The sequence below is a fragment of the Globicephala melas genome, chromosome 20, assembly GCF_963455315.2.
Source record: "Globicephala melas chromosome 20, mGloMel1.2, whole genome shotgun sequence".
NCBI lineage: Eukaryota > Metazoa > Chordata > Mammalia > Artiodactyla > Delphinidae > Globicephala > Globicephala melas.
Genome location: NC_083333.1, coordinates 9,552,624 through 9,573,349, shown reverse-complemented (window position 1 = coordinate 9,573,349; position 20,726 = coordinate 9,552,624). Strand labels below are relative to the sequence as shown.

Below are 20,726 nucleotides of genomic sequence, written 5' to 3'. Positions count from 1 at the left end.
TGACCATCCCCCTTTCTCTCGGTCAGGGAGAAGCGAGTTGGCATTGACTTGGTCCACGATGAGGTAGAGCAGGAGCTGATCAAGGAGGCGGAGATCATCCGGGGGGCGATGGCCCTGCTGACCCGCACCCTGGAGGAGACGTCCGAGCAGATCAGGTATGGCCATGCAGGGCCTGCCCTCGCATCTCCACTGGGCGTTATCTAGAAAAGGCCGTGCTCCATGGCCCAGAAAGAATGGGATTTAATACCCTACAAGCACTTCCCATGCCCCAAGGTGGCCCGGCAACACTCAGAATGAGACCAAGACAACCTCTCATGCGTGACAGTCACCCTCTGGTGGCGGGTTGGGGTGCGGCCAGATTTCACCCCGATTGTAAACTGGAGGACACTGGAGCTGACCTCTCACAAACAGGATGCCACAGTGGTGACATCAGAAAATGTCACATCTGGAGGGAAGATCTTGAAGTCCCGGCTTGGATATGTTAATTTGTCACCAAGTGTCTAATGGTGTGTGTGTGTGTGTGTGTGTGTGTGTTGGGGGGATGGGAAGGTGGGAGGAAGTGTCACCATATTGCACTAGACTGGCTTCATTTTCCATGGTGTCCCAAGAACCTGGTATAGGTGCCACCTCGGCATTCCAGAGGGAGAAACCCAGTTTACCTTCTCCCTTCAGGCTGAACCGCGCTGCCAAGTACAGTCTTGAAAAGGACTTGAGGGACAAGTTTACAGCCCTGACCATTGATGATATCTGCTTCTCACTCAACAACAACTCGCCAGACATCAAATGTTCTGAGAACGTCGTGAGGGCTGAAGCAAAGTGAGTGGGTCCCTGCTGGCCTGGCCCTGCTGTCCTCCTCCCTGCTGCGTGTCATCGTAGTGCTTCTCAGAGAGGCAGGCAGGACCTAGCACATCATCCTGAATGCAGGCTGAGAGCTGGGAAGAGGCAGGCTTGGGGCAAAGGCGGGCACTGAGCAGTGAGTACCCTGACACAGGACCCACAGGCGCCTCGGCCCTCCGGGTTGCCCCCACTTTAAGAAAGTCTGATATAAAAAAAATTGGGGGGTGGGGGGGGCCATACCGTACAGCATGCGGGATCTTAGTTCCCCGACCAGAGTTTGAACCCACGCCCCCTGCAGTGGAAGCGCAGAGTCTTAACCACTGGACCGCCAGGGAAGTCCCTGATATAAAATCTTTAAACCTTTCAAATTTATTCATTTACCTATTTGCATTTTTAACAAGTAAAAGAATTTAAAAATGTAGAAAGGGCAAGTTACTAATTTCCCCATGTGTACTCCTTTCTATCATTACACCCCCTGAGATAACCAGTGTTATCTCTATGTTCTTACAAACATATGTATACACTCACCTACACCAATAAATTTTGTTTCTTTACAAAAATGGGATCGTACCATGTACCTTTTCTGTAACATCTAACTTACATTTTTCAAGTAACATTACATCACAGACCTAACTCATTCTAATCTTTAAAACGTTCTTTTTGAAGTAACACATACATATAGAAAACTGCACAAGAGTTCCCTGGTGGTCCAGTGGTTAGGACTTGGCACTGTCACTGCCGGGGCCCGGGTTCAATCCCTGGTCGGGGAACTAAGATCCCACAAGCCATGCGGTGCAGCCAAGAAAAAAGAAAGAAAAGAAAAATGCACAAATAATAGTAAACAGTTTAACGACTTATCATTGTTTTAGTTCTCTTTTGCTGTATAACAAGTTACCCCAAAACTTAGCAGCTTAAAAACAATAAACGTGTGTTACCTCCCAGCTTCTGTGGGTCAGGAGCACAGGCACGGCTCAGCTGGGCGCCTCTGGCTCACGTCTTATGAGGTTGTAGTCCAGGGGTCTGCTGGGGCTGCAGTCTCATCTGAAGGCACAACCGTGAGGGGGATCCACTTCTGACCTGGCTCGTGTGGTCATGACAGGCCTTGCCACCCGAGCTGCTCCATGGAGCTGTGCCAGGACGTGGCAGCTGGCTTCTCCCACAGCGAGTCATCCAAAAGGAAGCAAGAGAGAGAGGGCAGCCAAGACAGAAGCCACAATTTTCTTTCAATCTAATCCTAGAAATAACCTCTCATTATGTCTATTCAGGAGAGATGAGTCAATGAGTTCATCACGCATCTCAAGGGGAGGGGACTATACAAAGGTGTGAACACCAGGAGACACAGGGGGTCACTGGGGACCATCTCAGAGGCTGCCTCTAGTCACACAGCAAACAGTCTCCATGTAACCACCAACCAGGCCAAGAAATAAAACATTACCACCAACACCAAACCCTCCACCCTGTCCCCTCTTGATGAATACCTCCTCTCTGCTCCCCAAAGAGAACCACATTCCTGATTTCTAATAGGTTTCTTGTGCCTACTTTTGCATTTAGTAAATAGCATCATGTACTATGTATCTCGTGTGTCCCTTTCCTTCCAGTCAACATTATTTTGAGATTCCTCAAGTGTTCTATAAAGCAGTTCCTTGTCAAACTAGCAATTTTTTCATTTCTTTATAGCATTCCAGTATGGACTCATGTTCTCCTATTTTTTTCAGTGTGTTATAATCTGTTACTATTATAATTTACTTTGATACTTAAATTGTCTCTACCTATGTGATCTTGACGAAGGTACTCCATCTTTCTGAGCCTCAGTTTTCCTCATCTGTCAAATGGGGGTATGAAAGTTAGCTCACTAGGCCATCATGAGGATTAAATGAGAGGATGTCTGTAAAGTACCAGCCCAGAGCCTGGCACAGAGTAAGTAGGTTTCCCTAAAGTGAGTTATTGCCACTGACAGACCACCATTCGCTCTGCCTAGAGATGGGGAAACGTTCTAGGTGCTTCTGATGGTGGAGGGAGGCTTAACTTCCTGTGGGTTTCCAGTAGCTTGTCCTACCGCCATACCCACACACCCAGCCCAAACATGCTATGAACGAATGCATGGGTCCTGTTTCAGCTCTGTGAGTCTGGAAGACTGGATGGACTTCTCCAACACCAACGTGGAGAAGGCTGACAAGCAGAGGAACAACTCTCTGACGCTGAAGGCCCTCGTGGACCGAACCTTGTCCCAGACGGCCAACGACCTAAGCAGGCAATGTGACGTGGTGGACACCGCATTCAAGAATGGGCTGAAGGAGACCAAGGACGCCAGGGACAAGCTGGCTGCTCATCTGGCCAAGGTGAGCTCCCTGGGGGGACCATGGAAGAGCACCTTCCGAAGGTTTTACCCTGTAAACCTAGAATGGCCTTCAGGGCTTGTGATCCTGTGTACTAAGGAGTAGAGGTCACTCAGCTCTCTCCATCTTAGCAGCAGGCTTTGGGCTTTGGGGGACTGGAGCGGGCCTTGGCCCCGCTCTGGGCCTCTCGTACTCATTGCTGCAAAGAACAGGCTGTCTCCCCTCTCTGGGCCTTAGTTCGTCCTTCTGTGGAGCATAGAGATGCACCGTATGCTCTTATACGTTCTTTTTTTTTTTAAAAGATTGATTTTTATTTACTTATTTTGGCTGCGCCAGGTCTTAGTTGCGTCAGACGGGACCTTTGTTGCGGCGTGCAGGATCTTTTAGTCGCAGCATGCGGACTTAGCTGCAGCACGCGGACTTTTGATTGTAGCATGCATGCGGGATCTAGTTCCCCGACCAGGGATTGAACCCGGGCCCCCTGCATTGGGAGTGCAGAGTCTTACCTCCTGGACCACCAGGGAAGTCCCTTATACGTCCTTTATGACTCTGAAGTTCCGTGAGTTGAGTGCAACCGATTTCTCCAAACCCAGATGCAACTTTGGGATTCTGGCTTGTTGTCTGGTTATCCAGCCGTTTGCTGGTAACTGGCTCCCAGAGGAGAAAAAAACCCCTGATGTATAGAATTTGCAGATTTCTGTGGTGTAAATTCTTCCACCATGGTCAGTTTCAAGTTACCCATTTAACACAGGTCTGGCAGAATTCCTGAATGCTTAACAATTGGAGCCCAATAAGCCGGCTGTAGCCCGTGTCCCTCACCAGCAAGGACCGCTGGATCCTGAGCATATGGGACCATCCGCAGGCTAAGCTCAGGGACACTGGGTAGAGTCCAGTGGAACAAGGGCTGAATTTGGACTGAGGATCTGTGGGCCCACATTCCAGTCCTGCGACAGACCAGCTGAGTGACTTAAGCGGACGCCTCAAGCTCTCTGAGCCTTCCGCCTCACCTGTAACGCTGGGACAGCTACAGCTACCCAATGTGGCCACTGCTGGCCCACTCCTTGCTTTTCACTGATGGTGAAGCAGCCATGGAGAGCGGAAGGGACCCCAAGTGGCAGGTGCATCACTGCTCTAGCCCCAGGCCTGCTCAACTACCACAACCTTGTCCTTCTGCTGCATTCCTCCCTTGCCTTCCATGAGCCCAGAGTCTAATTGTCAGAAAAGATTTATCTCTGTGATGAGCAGGGCAAACCAGAATGTCATCAAAAGTTATACTGCAATAGTCCGCAAAACGACAGGTAGAAGAGCCTTGTGGGTAAGCGTGTACAGCCTGGAGCCAGACAGCCTGGGTTCGAAATGGGGCTTCCACACTTGCTGTGTGATCTTGGGGAGGCTACTTAATGTTCTGTGTTCTTTTATGAGATGGTCAGTCAAGTGTAGCCATAAGGAGACAGGGGGCTCAGGAAAAAACAAAGTTTATATCGTATTCACAGGTCCTAGAGACAGGAGGCAGGGCTCCCCACGCAGGGCCACGTGGAGAACACACTAGGGTGGTCAGGCGGCAGATGACGGGAGCAAGGGGAAGGTGGAGGCCACGGCCTTTATTGGGGTTTCCTCAGGACCCCCAAGGCAGGGCAAAGGTAGCACTTTAGGATCAGCTAGTGTGAATAACCTCAGTGGGCTCTGGGCTATGGAATGGTCCCCAGGTGCCTGGCACCCGGCTCTGGGATGACTGAGGCAGAACAAGATGGCCTCCTGGGCTGAAAGGGCAGAGAGAGGCGGGAGAGCGCTGAGCTTGCAGATCCAAGGCCTGCTCAGGCTGGTCCTTCGCCATCTCTAAGTATCGAAGAGCCCAGGGAGGGGCAGTTTCTCCCAGCCAGAAAGGTTTTTTATGATGTCAGAACGTCATAATGTATAGAAAATTTAAAACATTTATAATACACTTAAGCTGCCTGTTCCTGGGACTTCCCTGGCAGTCCAGTGGTTAAGACTCCGCACTTCCACTGCAGGGGGCACAGGTTCAATCCCTGGTCGGGGAACTAAGATCCTGCATGCACATGCCACGCTGCGCGGCCAAAACAAAAAAAAGCTCCCTGTTCCTTGGTTTCCTCATTGATAAAATAGGGACAGCAACAGTACTCACCTCCCAGAGTTGGTTAGGGTAAAATTAGACAACCCAAATAAAATATTTAGAACAATGCCTGGCACATACTGATTTTATACACACACACACACACATATATACGTACATTTACATAGTTTATACATATAATCAATATAATAGATAATCAAAATTGGCTGCTGCAGCAGCTAATAATAGGAACAACAACAACAATAATAGTAATAATGATAAACGTAGCCAAAGACTAGTCAAGAGGCTTCCTGGTGGAGTAAGAACTTAGTCCAGGCCTTGAAAGATGAATCTGAGATAGGAAGGCAGCGGGGAGGAGGGTCCCCACCGTAAGAGAAGACGTAAGAAGCTGGGCTTTGCAGAGGCCTGTGAGAAGCCCCGTCCTGCCGGAGGAGATTCTGCAGGAGCTGGGAGCTGTGTGGCTGAGGCCTTGGCAGCAACATCTAAAACGAGCATCCAGGGACTTCCCCGGTGGTCCAGTGGGTGTGACTCCGCACTCCCGATGAGGAGGCCCGGGTTCAATCCCTGCTCAGGGAACTAGATCCCACACGCATGCTGCAACTAAGATCCCGCAACTATGAGCCCGCATGCCGCAACGAAGATCCCACGTGCCACAGCCAAAAATAAATAAACAAAGAAATAAATGTTTTTAAAAAGTAAAATAAAATGAGCATCCAAAATGGTCTGGACAGGCTCAAATGATGGACTGAAACAAATCGGGTGAGACTCCCTGCCCCCACCTGGAGATACCAACCTAGGCTCTATGAGAAAAGGCTCCAGCTGGGTATCACCTGGCCAGAAGCCTCCGTGGTCATGAAGAAGCTCGGCAAACGGAGGCGACGGCCTCCAAATTAAAGGGTAGGGACGGGCTTCCCTGGTGGCACAGTGGTTAAGAATCCGCCTGCCAATGCAGGGGACACGGGTTCGAGCCCTGGCCCGGGAAGATTCCCACATGCCGCGGAGCAGCTAAGCCCATGCGCCACAACTACTGATCCCGCGAGCCACAACTACTGAGCCCGCGTGCCACAACTACTGAAGCCCACGCGCCTAGAGCCCGTGCTCAGCAACAAGAGAAGTCACAACAATGAGAAGTCCACGCACTGCAACGAAGAGTAGCCCCCGCTCGCCACAACTAGAGAAAGCCCGCGCACAGCAGTGAAGACCCAACACAGCCAAAAATAAAAACAAATAAATTTATAAAGAAAAAAAGAAATATTAAGAAAACCAGATGTAATGTGTGGACCTCATTCGAATTCTAATTTAAACATACCAACTCTTACCGAAAAAAAAAAAAGGACACTGAGGGAAATTTGAACACTAGATTTTAGATAATAATAAAGAATCCTTCTTTTGTTTGTGTGTGATAAAAAGTATTGTCGTTATGTTAAAAGAAAAAAAAAGAGTCCTTATAACTTAGAAACACATACTCAAGTATTTTAGACTGAAATGATATAATATCTGGGAGTTCCTTTAAAATAAAAAAGCTGATGGCAGGGGTGCCTAGAGGGCATTATGGATGAAACGAGATTGGCCATGTATTGATCATTGCTTAAATTGATGATGGGTCCATGAGGTTCATTATACTACCTACCTTCATGTATGTTTGGAAATTCCCATGGTGAGAAGTTTAAAAAGAAAAACAAGGAAGAAATAAAATTTTAAACTCGTGAAATATTAATCTAAAAACCCGAGTAGCTTCAAAGGAATCTTTTCTTTGCACAAAGCCACCATCAAAGAAACCAACAAAACTCGGATTAAACTGCTCACCCTTTCTTCAGGCTTCTAGGGGGCAGAACTGGTACTGAAACAGAGCAGGACCCTATGGTCCTTGCTCCCCTCCCCCTGTGTCCTCAGCCTGCCATCTATCTGTGGAAAAACTTCAGCCAAAGAATAAGTTTAATCAGAGAAGTGAGAAGATACAGAAACAAAGGAAAACAGTCAAAGGAGACCAAATAATAATAGTTTAGTCATTAAGCAAAGTCAAGGACCTTTAGTTCTTCCTCAAGGGCTGTAGATAATATTCTGAGCCGTAGCCTGTGAGCTGTCTTGTAGGTACTGAAACCCCCAGCAGATGGAAGAAGTTAACGACATGATGACCAGACTGTAGCCATGACATAAGCTGCCGCAATTCTGAGAATTGGTCTCAAGGAAATGGGAACAAACCGACCCTGGAACTGAAGATGAATTGTGCTCAAAACAATCAAGATGATGCTGGTCAGACCACCGATGACCAATACCAAGGTGACTGTCAGAGGTGACTGTGCTGTTTCTGCATGTAGCCCCCTCCCTCCGTCTATAAAAGCTCTTGCCCCCTGATTGTCCGGTTGTGCTGGGGAGTTGGCCTTTGGACAGGCGTCTGCCCTCCCCGCCCGCCCCCCTGGTTGCCGGCATTCAAAATAAAGCAAACTTTCCTTTCCACCAACCTGGCCTCTTTAATGGTTTTTGAGCGGCGAGCAGCCGGACCCCACCTTCAGTTACAGTACTAGTGGGTGGATTGGTAAGGAAATAGGCAGCATTCCGCTCATGATACAAAGGTACTTTATACCAAGGTAAATGGGCAGCCTTCAGCCTTTGCTGAGGGAATCCACATATCTGGGAAGGCAGCAGTGGCCACCTGTGTCCGTTCCGTCTGTGAGGTTCTAGGGTTGGGTGAGTTACGTTGCCCACGAGCAATCACTGCTGTAGTGAAGAGGGATCAGACTTTCTGGGGTCCTGCTCGGGTAGGTATCGGAGGTCCCCTCTTCCTAACCTCCTACGAGTGTCTGCTGTTGAGTTTTGAGGAACACACCCTGGCCTCACCTCCTCTAATCCTTTTTGTAAGGTCATGGAAGAGATTGCCTCCCAGGAGAAAAATATCACAGTTCTTGAAAAAGCCATCCTTGACCAAGAAGGACCTGCCAAGGTGGCCCATACACGCCTGGAGACCAGGACACATCGGCCTAATGTGGAGCTGTGTCACGATGGTGCACAGTACAGGCTGATCAAGGAGGTCGATGAGATCACCCACAACGTCGCAAGGTAGGCACAGGGCTACTGGGGCTCCATTTAAACCTGGCCCGTGAGCAGGGTTAGGCAATGTCATCGTGGGTGATGCCGGGCGGGCCTAAAGACCTTTGCATCTTTCGCGTTTGAGGGGTTCTTTTCTAGAGGGCGGTCTCTCCTAACTCCCGCCAGTTGCTGCCATGCAGGGAATGCACCCCAATGTTTACATTTTTCTGAAGTCCAACTCCAGATGTTTAGGTACAATCTACAATTTTAAATGTTGGCAGTTCATGGGTTTATCTGCCTTGTGAACATGGCCCAGGGCCGCCAATTTGAAATCTCTGTCTTAAGGAGGAGAAAGGAGGAAGACACCTCAATTTGGATCCTGTGCTGAATATATGAATACAGGTTTCCCCCTGAAATAGTGACGTAGAGCCATAAGTTATTCCCTAGTGTTCTTCCTCTTCTCCTAGATTAAAGGAAATGTTAGCCCAAGCTCAAGTAGAGCTGCGAGGCCTGAATGGCAGGCAGCTCGCCCTGCAGGAGGAGATCCAAGTCAAGGAGAATACCATCTACATCGATGAAGTGCTGTGTATGCGTGTGAGGAAGTCCATCCCTCCAAGGGGCGGGGATGACCACGGGAAGTGGGCCGGGGACCTCGATCCGGACACTGTCTGCTGAAAGTCGGATTCTCAGTAAGCCGTTCTCATTAAACAGAGTCATAAAACCGTAGCAGAGAACTCTCCTTTCAGGTGGGCAGAACTTCCAGTCAGCCCACCAAAAAGCCTTGGCTGGCGTTCCAGGCCTGCTCGGGGCCTGAGATTTGGGTGCAAAGCTCTATTCTGCTACTGCTAGTGGTGCTGTGGTTGTTCAAGGGTTAAGTTCCATGAGTTAGCACAGGCCATTCTCATCACAGGACTTCAGGCCTGGGGGAGGGGTCCAAGACATTTTAGTTCAGATTTATGTCAATTCAGAAGTTGGGCTGGATCCCCTACTCAGACCATGCCCATCTTACTCAGGAGAGGACCGGCGAACACTTCTCCTGGCCCTCAAGATTCCTTTTCCCTAGAAAACAATGTGGTGGTTGCTGACTTAGACCCCTGGCTGGTCCACGGGATGCATGTTCAGTTCATACGGAACTTAGATGAGAGAGGAGCAGCCCTGGGTCGGGAGTCTCCCCCACCCCACCCCCGTAAGCCTTCCCAACACCTGTGGGCGTCTCTCTGGGCCTCTTTCTCTCGGATGAAATTGAGACAGGCTGGGACCTGAGACCCTCTAGTGGAGTGATTGCACCTGAGCAAACATCTCCCCGAGCAACAGAATACAAAGAAACTAGAAGGGACTAAAAATAACTATGCACAAAAAGGCCACAAACCAACTGCTATTTCTGAGGTGCCGGGAACAAAAACAGGGAACTGAGCATGATCCCTGCCCAAGGCACCACCAAGGGGGCTGGGCAGACCACCTAAGCCAGCCGTCTGTCCCAACCCACTGACCCACCCCCATAGTTACCCATTTAAGGAAGCAGCTTGAGCCCCCTCGGGGAGCGAGCAAAGGCACCTGTTACTTGCTTTCACTCCCTCGTGCTGCAGCGCTAATCCCAGTAAAGCCTCGCCTGTCTCTTATCTGGCTTCTTCTTGATTTCTGTTGATTAACCTGTGTCGGTAACAAAATGAAAGAGGAGGGATAGGACCCAAGGGCCCTCCAGCTCTTAGGAAGTTAGGGGTTGGGGAGCGGGTGAGCCAGGTTGCTGTTTTCTGGGGTCATGGTTACTGACTCGGGGCCCTGGACTCTTTAATCACTAGAAGTCGATAAAAGGCCAGACGAGAAATTCAGGCCAGGCTTGATCGGGCCTCATGCTGCAGCACAAGGGAGCGAAAACAAGTCACAGGTGCCCTTGCTTGAGGGGGGGACAGGCACTCAGATCCATTCAGACCTTAGTCTCGGGACTGCCAGCCTGGGAAAGAGGAAGGCGAGGTTCCCGGGCTCAGTAGGTAAGCCTTTCCAGTGGGCCGTCCTGTCGCACCACCGCGTGAAAAGGATTTCTGGCTTTTGTTTTCTTTGCTGAATGTAAACCATCTGACGTCGGTTTTCTGACCAGTTCGTAATTATTCGTAGTGGTTTTTTTAACACTCAAGTGACAGTAACAGAAAAGAAAAACAAATTCCTCCCGTTCTCGCCACAGATTCAAGTCGGTGGCTACGAGTGTGGGTTCTGGAGTCACACATGGCTCAGTTCAAGTTCTCCCGTCACACCCGCCGCCGAGGGCGCCTGTGGGTGAGACAACCCCTGAGAAGCGCTTCACACAGAGCCCGTCCCGGGGGTGGGGGGCAGCAGAGGAGGGACAGAGGCCGGACAGTCCAGGGCTTCCGGGGCTTGGGGACCGCTTGGATATACAGGGCGAGGGAGGGAGAGGGGCCAAGGACGGCTCCCCAGTTTCTGGCTTGGGTATCAGAGTGCATCGGGGCGCCGTTTTTGCTGAGAGGGAACTTGGGAGGCAGAGGGCTGGGCAGTGAGGGTGGGGGTCGGGGAGTGAAGGTGACAAGCTCACACGTTGAGGGCGAGGACCCTGTGGTGGGGAGGAAGGTCCAGGGGCAGCCAGAGGGCGGGGAGACATCTGCAGACAGGCGGCAGTGGAAGCCAAGCAGCGCGTGAGAGTTTGAAGAGCTCGGAGGAGGGGTCTGGGCCTGAGCCCCGGAAGACACCAGTACTTCCCGGTTGAGCGAAGAACCGGACCAACCAGCAGGCTAAGAAAGAACCTCCGAGGGGCTGAAGGAAGCCAGAAAAGCGTAGCATCACAGGTGCCACAGTAGGAGAACGTTTGGAGGCACTGGTGGTCAGCGGGTCAAACGCTCCAGCGTAGGCCAAGAAAGGAAAACATCCTCTAGGTCTGGCAGCTGGGCAATCGCCAGTGACACTTTGCCAAAGGCAATTTCAATAGAGGATTGGAGGAAGTCAAGAAGTGTAGATGCTGATTTTTGAAAGATGCTTATCTTATCTCAGGATGTCTTTGGAAAGAAAATTGGTAACCTCTGCTCTCTGCTGGTACACATTCTTCCCCAAGGACCAAGAAGCCGAGAGGTGGGAGCAGAAATAGGGAAACATTTCCTCTTTTATCACACAGGAGCCGGCAGTAAGAGGCCATGTTAATTTCTTTCAACTTGGCCTGTGTCCTTGAAAAATCAGTGTGTCTTGGAAGTCGTAAACATTGAAGCTGTGAGTGCAGACTTTGAAAGTATCTAGTCCAACTCAATCATTGTACATCTGGAAAAACTGAAGCCCAGAAAGGAAGTAGCAGAGTGCTAGACACAGCTGTCCTGCAACATTCACACCTATTGCTGTGTTTACCTTTACACATGAATTACGTAATGAAGTTATCACAGAGAACCAGATGCTGGCTTGGTTTGAGCCTCGTTGAAGAATTGTGGCCCTTGGTATGTTCTGGAAATCCTGGAAGAAGACAATTTCTTTATGAACTATTTCCCATTGCATTCCTTAGGTCATAATTGGCACTTAAGTGGACGATCTCAATTAGGTACGAAGACTCTTTAATGGGGGGAGTTAGCATCCCTCAAATTTGAGACAGTTAAAATTAAGGAAAGGACGCCTTTATGTTAACAGAGATTAACCTGTCAGTAAGACAAAACAAAGAGCGCCTGCTTCTCAAGCTGGTACGCACCCTGTTCTCTCACAATCTCCTGATACCATAAGAAAATCCTTAGTATTTGAGCGTTTGAGGTCTATTCGTGGATAAGTGTCACCTGTGAGCAGCATAGAGTGAAACGTGCTGGGTCCCTGAGGGCTAAGTCTTTGGCAGGAGTTGATCACTCTAAGAATCTGCTTACATTTCTCAGACCCTTCTGGGGACGTCTCAAAAGTTTAGCTACTGGGTGGTGAGTTCCAGAAAAAGAGAACGTGTGAATGGACAGAATGTCATGGGATTCCTGTGGTCTTTCAGCCCAACTCCCCAGTTTTATAGATGAGGAAACAGGTTCATAGGGAACTGGGGGAAAGCAACCTACTTGCCCAAGGTCCCTGTAAAGGTTCAGGCAAGGCTAAACGCCTGGCCCCAAACTCAGGGCTCTTCTCACTATGGCCTGAACTAACTCCCCAGCTCCCAAAACCTTCTTCTCTGAGAACTGCACGCCAGCATACACAGGGAGGACTCCACAACCATGTCCATACGGCCCTCCCCACCCAAACTGCTCAGCAACCCATCAGGGCTGGGCAGAGTTGGCCTCCTGGGAATCGGGATTTTGAAACAGAAGCACATAGAGGCAGGAAATAACTAGAGGATCTAGAGATCTAGAGAGGAGGGTCACTAACTCCTGTGGCCGCATCCCCAGAGCCCCCCTGGGTCCTCTCATGCAAAGAGTTGAACAACCAACTCTTTCTATGAGATGCCTCACTCTTGGCTTTAGCTCTCAGAAGTTTTTTGCTAAGCTTGCTCAGTTAAGAATCTTAACTAACATACCTTGAAGGAGGGCTTCCCAGGTGGCGCAGTGGTTGAGAGTCCGCCTGCCGATGCAGGGGACGCGGGTTTGTGCCCCGGTCTGGGAAGATCCCACATGCCGCGGAGCGGCTGGGCCCGTGAGCCATGGCTGCTGAGCCTGCACATCCGGAGCCTGTTGCTCCGCAACGGGAGAGGCCACAACAGTGAGAGGCCCGCATACCGCAAAAAAAAAAAAAATATATATATATACATATATATATATATATACACCTTGAAGGAAAGCGTGAGTGGCCCTGCTGGGATCAGAGCATGCGGGCAACACACCTTTTGAATGTGCAGAGGGCTCTAAGTAGGCAACAGGGTGGCTTCTTGCTTGTATTCAAATTCCTGCACAAATTTCCCTTCTCAGAGACTGCCCCCCTCAACTCAATTCAGCGGGAACCACCGTATTAGCACCATCCAGCCCTGCTCCTCCCCACGCCCCGCCCCGGTTGGCTGGGTCAGTGAGCAGCTAACGGCAGGTGGGCCAACGAGCCCCTCTCCTGAGGAATTTGGACGTAGGACCAGGAGATTTCAGTTCCATCCGGCTGCTCTCTAGATGTAGGCTTTGGAGGGTGGGTGACAGCTGCTGTCTATCATGTGGACGGGTAACAGCCAGTTTGCGACTAGAGAAAAAGTAGAAGCTGATGTACCAGAGAAAGAGGAAGAAAGTGCTTCCAGCAGCCCTGCTTCTCTGGGCTCCAGGCCATTTCTGAGGCCCTCGGGTTCTGCGAGACACTCAGGCATCCTTACACTGCTCAATGATGCCCAGTGGTTTTTCTGTGGCTGCCACCCAGGAGAGCTGGAACTCTCACAGGCCATGCCACTCAGCTGGACAAGTGGGCAGAGAAGGCTGGGTAATTAAGGGAGTTACCCTTGAGTGCGATCTTGATGAAGGAATAGATGTTTGCTGGGCGGAAAGCTGGGGCAGGGGTGGATTCCAGGCAGTGGCACAGCACACACAAACGCAAGGGGTCTCAGAGCTGAATATATTTCCCGAGGAATTGTGTGTAGGTCTCTATAAAGGATGCTACGATCGCAAAACCAAAAGGACTTATTATAGAGCCTTGCAAGACAGGTATACCATTGGTAATGCCAACAATTATGACAACTGTTAACGTGTTGAGTGCTTATAATGAGTTACTTATGCAAACTGTTACTATCCTCATTTTATAGGTGGGGAAACTGAGGCTTGGAGGGGGTCACACAGAATTCACCCCCAAGCAGGTTAACTCTAGCACACGCGCTCCTGAAACCCTTATGCCCCATCATTTAGTAGCAAGGAGAGATTTTTTAGATGGAAAAACCTGGGCACAGAGTTAATAACTTGTTCAGAGTGATTCAGTCCCAGATTTAGAGACTGAGCTCAAGTTTCCCAAATCAGACCTGAGAGATCAATACCTTAATTGATCTTGGGAAGTCTGTTTCCTGTGATGACCTAAACTCTACTCTTTGCCTCTAAGTTTGGAAGGGGGTTGGTGACCTCAGGTCCAAGGTGAATAATGCCCAAAGTGGTCTTCCGTGTTGAAGAACCACAGCCAGGGACTCAGTTTCCCAAATGTGGAAGAGTTAGGGAAATCATGAAATCAATCATTGCCTTCTGGATCTCCTAACCACCTGCATCTGAGACTACTTGTTGAACCTGATTTAGACTTTGGGGACACATCCTGTCAGTAAAGGGCTGAGGCCCCCGTACAGCCCCTGGACTTCGTGCTCCAGGATGATCAGCTACACCCAGTGCCCCGAGGCGGGGCATACAGGCTGCCTAACCAACAGCCGTGCCCAGCCCCCAGCCTCTCCCTCACTCTCCTCCCTTACAGAGGATCCATGAACTACGTTTCCAGCCTCCCTTGCAGCTGGTGGGGGTGGCTGTGTGACTCAGTTCTGGCCACAGAGGCAAAAGCAGAAATCGGCCGGGGGCATCCAGCAGGAAATTCCACCACTGGTGCTGTCCCTTCCTCCCCTCCTTCCTGCCAGGGCAACGGCTGAGGTGTTTCAAACAGCCCCTGGATACCATGGGGAAAGACCAAGAAGGGCACATAGATAACTAGTCCCAACGCTGGGGAGCCCCAAAGCAAAAGCAGCAGCCGGTTAACTCTAAACTAGTGAGAAAAATAAGCCCTTATTTGTTCAAGCCATTGTTGGATGCACTGACGCTTAGACCAGAATGTAGCCTGACTGATAACCCCATCTCAGAGCTAGAGTGTGGACCCAGAGACCTATCAGCTAGTACAGGGTTCTAGTTTCTGTTTCTGTCTCTCTCTCTCTCTCTGTATCTCTCTCTGTCTCTCTCAACTGTCAGCCCCAGAAAACAGTGCCCCTTGTCTATACCAGCAGGGTGGGTTGAGGAAAGATCTGCTCCCTCCCCTTCTGTAGTGGAAGAGAGAGGCAGGAGACAGGCACTCGTTATTATTAGCCTGTCATATATCAATAAAAGGGCTATAGATAACCCCTGTGTTGTGTGGTGACCCCTATGGTGTTTACTTCATAGCAGGCTGGCATCCATTAGCTCAAAAGCCCCCCCTCCGGGGGCCAAACTCAAATTTGTACACATCCAGTTGCTTTAAATATAGCCCCAATAAGCATATTTTCAGCCCCCTAGCACCTGCCTGCTTTACACACCCTGCAAAACTTCACCCAACATCTGCCGGCCATAGATAAGACAAACCCCAGAGCTATAAAAGACCCCAAGCCACTGCTGCCCTTTGAGTTGTCTGACCCAGAGACCTACCTAGACACATAAACCCCCTCTTGGAGTCCCTTCTCCCCCGGGAGGTCCCTTGCCCTCTTCCCTTCCAGGGGGTGGCCCAGCACTGCTATCCCTAGAACGTCTCCCGCTATGGGGGACTTCCCGTGACCGCAGTCCTGTCCCAGAGCCACGCTCATACAGCTCATTGTGTGCCACTACCATCTAGTGGTCATGAGTTTTTTGTTTTGTTTTGTTTTGTTTTGCTTGATCAGTCCCAGATATTTGAACTTACCACCACTTCTCACTAGGACTCCACGCTATGAGGGGTGGGGAGGAATAATTCCCCAGTAGAAAATGTGGATGCTATTAGGAAGGAGTGGAGAGAGGAGGCATTCGAAAACATGACAGACCCACTACAGGAAGTATCGTCAAAGATATATGAGGCTCTCAGCACCAGGAGAAGACCGGTACCCAGAGGCAACTGGAACACTTTTGACAGAGATGAAAGCAGTGAATAAAGAACTAGATGCTGCCAGGAAAGGGGCAACGGAGGTGCTTCCTGATTCAAGCTTTTTTTTTTTTTTTTTTTTTTGCGGTATGCAGGCCTCTCACTGATGTGGCCTCTCCCGTTGCGGAGCACAGGCTCCGGACGCGCAGGCTCATAGGCCATGGCTCAGGGGCCCAGCCGCTCCGCGGCATGTGGGATCCTCCCGGACCGGGGCACGAACCCGTGTCCCCTGCATCGGCAGGCAGACTCGCAACCACTGCTCCACCAGGGAAGCCCCCAGGCTTTCTTGCTTTAGAAATATTCAGAAAAGAAATTGACCAAGTAATGACCTCTTACTGGAGCTGAACTTCCCCAATTCTAAGTCTGGCTCTAAGACATACTCTTCCTCTACTGGCAAGGGGCACACATGTGGCCTAAGCTCAGCCAGTGAGATAACTGACCTCACGTCTGTTCATCTGCGTGAGTGACTTCAGTATTTGGAGATGAGAATCCTGGTTCTATCAAGAGACACGTCCCTGGTCCCCACTTTAAGCCGTGTAGGATGTTTGCTGCCCTCCAGGGACTTCTAGAGGTATGTGCCTCAGTCAGTGTTACTAGTTGTAAGCAAAAGACATACTTCTGCCTGCATTAAATAGAAAATAAATTTATGAAAGGTCTGTGGGCACAGAAAGTGGTTGGGTGACGTGGGGAGCTGTTCAAGAACTGCCTCAGAGGCTAATGCTCAAAATCGTGGGGCGGAAATGTCTGGTGAAGGCACCACTGTTTCCATCTCATCTGGGCACCAGATGCCCCAGCTTGTATCCCTGACCCTGAACATTAGAAGCCATGCTGCCATCATTTTGAGGCTAGAAGGTGAAGGTGTACTGCTATCCCTACCAGGTAAAAACAAAAGACTTCTGGATTCTCTGCTTATTGGGGTAGAGAATAGAGCATTTGCCAGAGGCTGTGTTCATTTTCCTCAATAAAGAAATACCTGGAATAGCAGCTGCAATTTGACTTAACTCTTGTTACTACACCTACTGTAATTTCCCAAGACCCATCTGTCTTCTGCATTATACAGACCACTAAATTAAGTTGAAATAGGAATCCGTACCCCTCCATTTTTCAAGTCTTTAATGGTAGCACTCATCTTTGCAATTCTTCCAGTATTGATCTGAGTATTCTGCTTATAGAGGGAGCATTGAAGAGGGAGGCTTCCACTTGGCTCTTACTCTATGAATCTGAGAAATAATGTAAAGATTATGGTAGCTGCAGAGTATATTATTCCAACTGTGTACTCAGAAAGTGTGGAAATAGCTACAGAATGAGTGAAGAATTCCACCAGCTCTATCTTGGTCAAATTTCCCTTTAACTGTCATAAGTCCTCATTTTAACAGGTGGACCAGAGCAATAACGATTTAGGTATTATTGGCTCAGAGCCAGCATCTAATAATCCCTGAAAGAAAAAGGTATTTGTCTTTCCCGAGTGTACAGTTGTCTTAGCAAATGGCTCAGCAAATACACCCACTCTAACACCGCCTCCTCTGTCTGTTGAGGCTGTTCCTGGCTTGCTCAGAAACCCTTTTTGGTGATATCTGCAACTATAATCACCGGGGCTGATTTTCGTAATTTTTTTTTTTAATACCCATATTCTGGTCACATCACAGAATCACCTTGCAAGGAAAAGCCAATTCTTCCACGCCTACCACACTTCACTGCCTCCAAATTTATAATCAGAGTCAAATCTCAGCATGTCCCAGGGTCCAATTACAAAGTCATGTGCACGTGTGCATGCACACACACGGCAGGTCTGAGCCAGAGATGATGAGCAGGAAAGTCAGCTTGAGGGGACTGGAGAGAAGCTGACTGCTGGGCCCATATCCTTCCTTGCCACTTTTTGTAGGAGCGGCCAGGGCTGCTGGAGGACAACCAACCTCTGGCTGTTCCCAGGCTCCTCACCACCCTCCCCCAGCACAGAAGAGATACCCAGGGAATGCCTGGTAAAGGCACCTAGGAGGGTATTAATAGAAGCAGCAATTCTCAATTCTGGCTACACATTAGAATCACCTGAGGAGCTTTAAAAACTCTCCTGATAACTGAGGCTCACTTCCAGAGATACTGACTCCATTGGTGTGGGACTGGAGAGGGGGAGGGATTAGCACATTGGTATCATTTTTAAGTCCCTGGAAATGATTCCAGTTGCAGAAATCACTGAACTAGCGGGCTAGATAAGGCAGTGGTTCTCAACCTTGGCTGCACGTTGAAAACACCTGGAAAGCGTTTTAAAAAACTGATGAGGGCCTTCCCTGGTGGCGCAGTGGTTAAGAACCCGCTTGCCAATGCAGGGGACACGGGTTCGAGCCCTGGTCCGGGAAGATCCCACATGCTGCGGAGCAACTAAAGCCACGCACCACAGCTACTGACCTTGCACTCTACAGTCCATGAGCCGCAACTACTGAAGCCCGCGTGCCACAGCTACTGAAGCCTGTGCACCTAGAACCTGTGCTCCACAACAAGAGAAGCCACTGCAATGAGAAGCCCAGGCACCACATCAAAGAGTAGCCCCCGCTCGCCGCAACTAGAGAAAGCCCACGCACAGCAAGAAAGACCCCAAGGCAACCAAAATAAATAATAAATTAATTAATTTTTAAAAACTGATGAATCTCCAACCTAACTGCTGAATCTCCAACCTAAAGAGTTTGCTTTAATTTTTTAATTGGTCTGCCTGGGTATTAGGAGCTTTTAAAGCTTACAGGTGATTCTAATGTGCAGAACCATTAGGATAAAGTTGAGTACTTTTAAGAGAATGAAATCATCAATATAGTCATTGTTTTGTAATAACTTTAAATGGAGTATAACCTATAAAAATATTGAATCACTATGTTGTACACCTGAAACTAGTATAATATTGAAAATCATCTATACTTTAATAAAAAACTTTAAAAATACGGAATTCCCTGGCAGTCCAGTGGTTAGGGCCCGGGTTCAATCCCCAGTTGGGGAACTAAGATCCCGCAAGCCGCACAGTGTGGCCAAAATAAATAATAATTTAAAAATAAATGAAGGCATGAATCAACCTATAGTCCTACACTTCGCACTCAGAGACACCTGTGCGTGTGTGTGTGTGTGTGTATAGTTGCAGCGATGAGGCTTATCCATTATCATCTTAGCATTGTAGATTGAGGCTCTGGGGTCAGGCCACTCAAGATGGCTTCTCTTGCTCTCTGTACATACCCTGCTTGACCAGTCCCTGCTTAACCTACACCCTACTCACACGACTACCCAATCCTCTTAATCATAGGGCTTAATCAGTAACTACCTACATACTTGCCCCCTGCCCCAGCCGCTGGTTTCCCTGGTAACTGATGAGTCAACCTGACGTCAATTCCCCCTATAAAAGGTAGCCTCCTTCTTCCCTGAGTAATGAAGCTTGTCGTGTCCAGCCCGCCTGCTCGCCACCCGCTATCCATGGTGGGGGGACTGCCCGCCCGCCCGCCTGCCTGCCTGCCTGCCTGCCTGCCTGCCGTCCGCCATCCGTGGTGGGGTGCCCCTCCAGGACTTTGCTTCAGACTTGTAAGATTCCCTACCCAATAAATCATTGACATCTCTGTCACTGTCTCCGGGCTCTTTGGTCTCATAGCTGGGCAATTGCTAAGGCTTGTAGATCGGACCAGACCCAGGTTTCTGGAACCTAGTTCCATTCCCAACTCGCACTGAAATGATTGGCACCATTTGCCCTTTGGCCTGACCATTATTCACCCCCGAAGCCTGTCTGGCGTCTAACTGGAGCTTAGCTAATAGGCATCTCCGGAGGTGTGGGGCAGTGCTGTCCAGGCCCAGAGCTGTGGGAATGAGAAAGACCATACAGGGAGAGGTCTCCCGGACCTAGTCAGTGGAGGTCTTGGTCCCAAAGAGTTTGCCAGGGCATAGTTCTAAGGACAGAGGAATGTTGGCTGGACAGGTGTCACAGACTGTCTGCTGGATAAAGGGAGCCAGGGCTAGGAGCGCAGAGGCCAGTCTGAGGATGGGGCATATAGACACATAAGGTTCCCAGCTGCGTTTTCTCAGGAAGGAAGGCCTGACCTTCATTCCGACACTATAACATTCCCACGTTGTATTAACAGGAAGTGAAATCAAATTATTTTATGAAATGAACACAGATGGTAATTGTGACCCTCCCACACCCAATCCATGGCAAAATAAAAAGTTGGCCACCCTATGCTGGTATCTCCGGTTGGTTGGTAAGTTATTGGTCCAAGAAATCAGAAAGCCTAGAAACTGAAGGTTTCTCTGGCGGGTTGGGGATGGAAACCAGCTTGTAGTGGGCTGAGGGGGAAAAAATGGGAGGCAAGGAAGTGGCAACAGCAGGTGTGTATCTTTTGTAGATCAGTGCTCATTCAGGACTCGTAGCAGCAGCATCACCTGGGAGTTCGGAAAGCAAATTTCTGGCCCCTACCCCAGACCTACAAAGTCAGAACCTCTGGGAACGGAGCCCAGCAATCTGATTTTAAAAACTCCCAATGCACAGCAAAGTTAACCACTCTACCTGCTTGTGAAGAGGCCGAGAGAAAGAGAAGTGGCTGGAGAGCTGAGTGAGATGAAAGGACGATTTTTGTGGCTGTGGTTTTTTTTTTTAACATCTTTATTGGGGTTAATTGCTTTACAATGGTGTGTTAGTTTCTACTTCATAACAAAGTGAATCAGTTATACATATACGTATGTTCCCATATCTCTTCCCTCTTGCGTCTCCCTCCCTCCCACCCTCCCTATCC

The 20,726-nt window shown here is 49.4% G+C and overlaps 1 protein-coding gene and 1 non-coding gene across 3 annotated transcripts in view; both read left to right on the top strand.

Annotated features, from left to right (window-relative positions):
• TEKT1 (tektin 1) overlaps positions 1-20,726 on the top strand; it is a 29,313-nt gene that overhangs the window by 7,572 nt on the left and 1,015 nt on the right. The window contains exons 4-9 of one of the 2 annotated variants that reach the window (XM_060291114.2): positions 27-155; positions 673-816; positions 2,954-3,176; positions 8,126-8,322; positions 8,760-8,981; positions 10,472-10,667. In XM_060291114.2, the coding sequence (XP_060147097.1) occupies positions 27-155; positions 673-816; positions 2,954-3,176; positions 8,126-8,322; positions 8,760-8,967 (901 nt within the window). In that variant the 3' untranslated portion in view covers positions 8,968-8,981; positions 10,472-10,667. Of the gene's footprint in view, positions 1-26; positions 156-672; positions 817-2,953; positions 3,177-8,125; positions 8,323-8,759; positions 8,982-10,471; positions 10,668-20,726 lie in introns of those variants that run through there. The other variant, XM_030861700.2, reaches the window with a different exon arrangement.
• TRNAD-GUC (transfer RNA aspartic acid (anticodon GUC)) lies at positions 1,536-1,607 on the top strand. The gene has a single exon. It is a non-coding gene; the product is annotated as a tRNA-Asp (tRNA).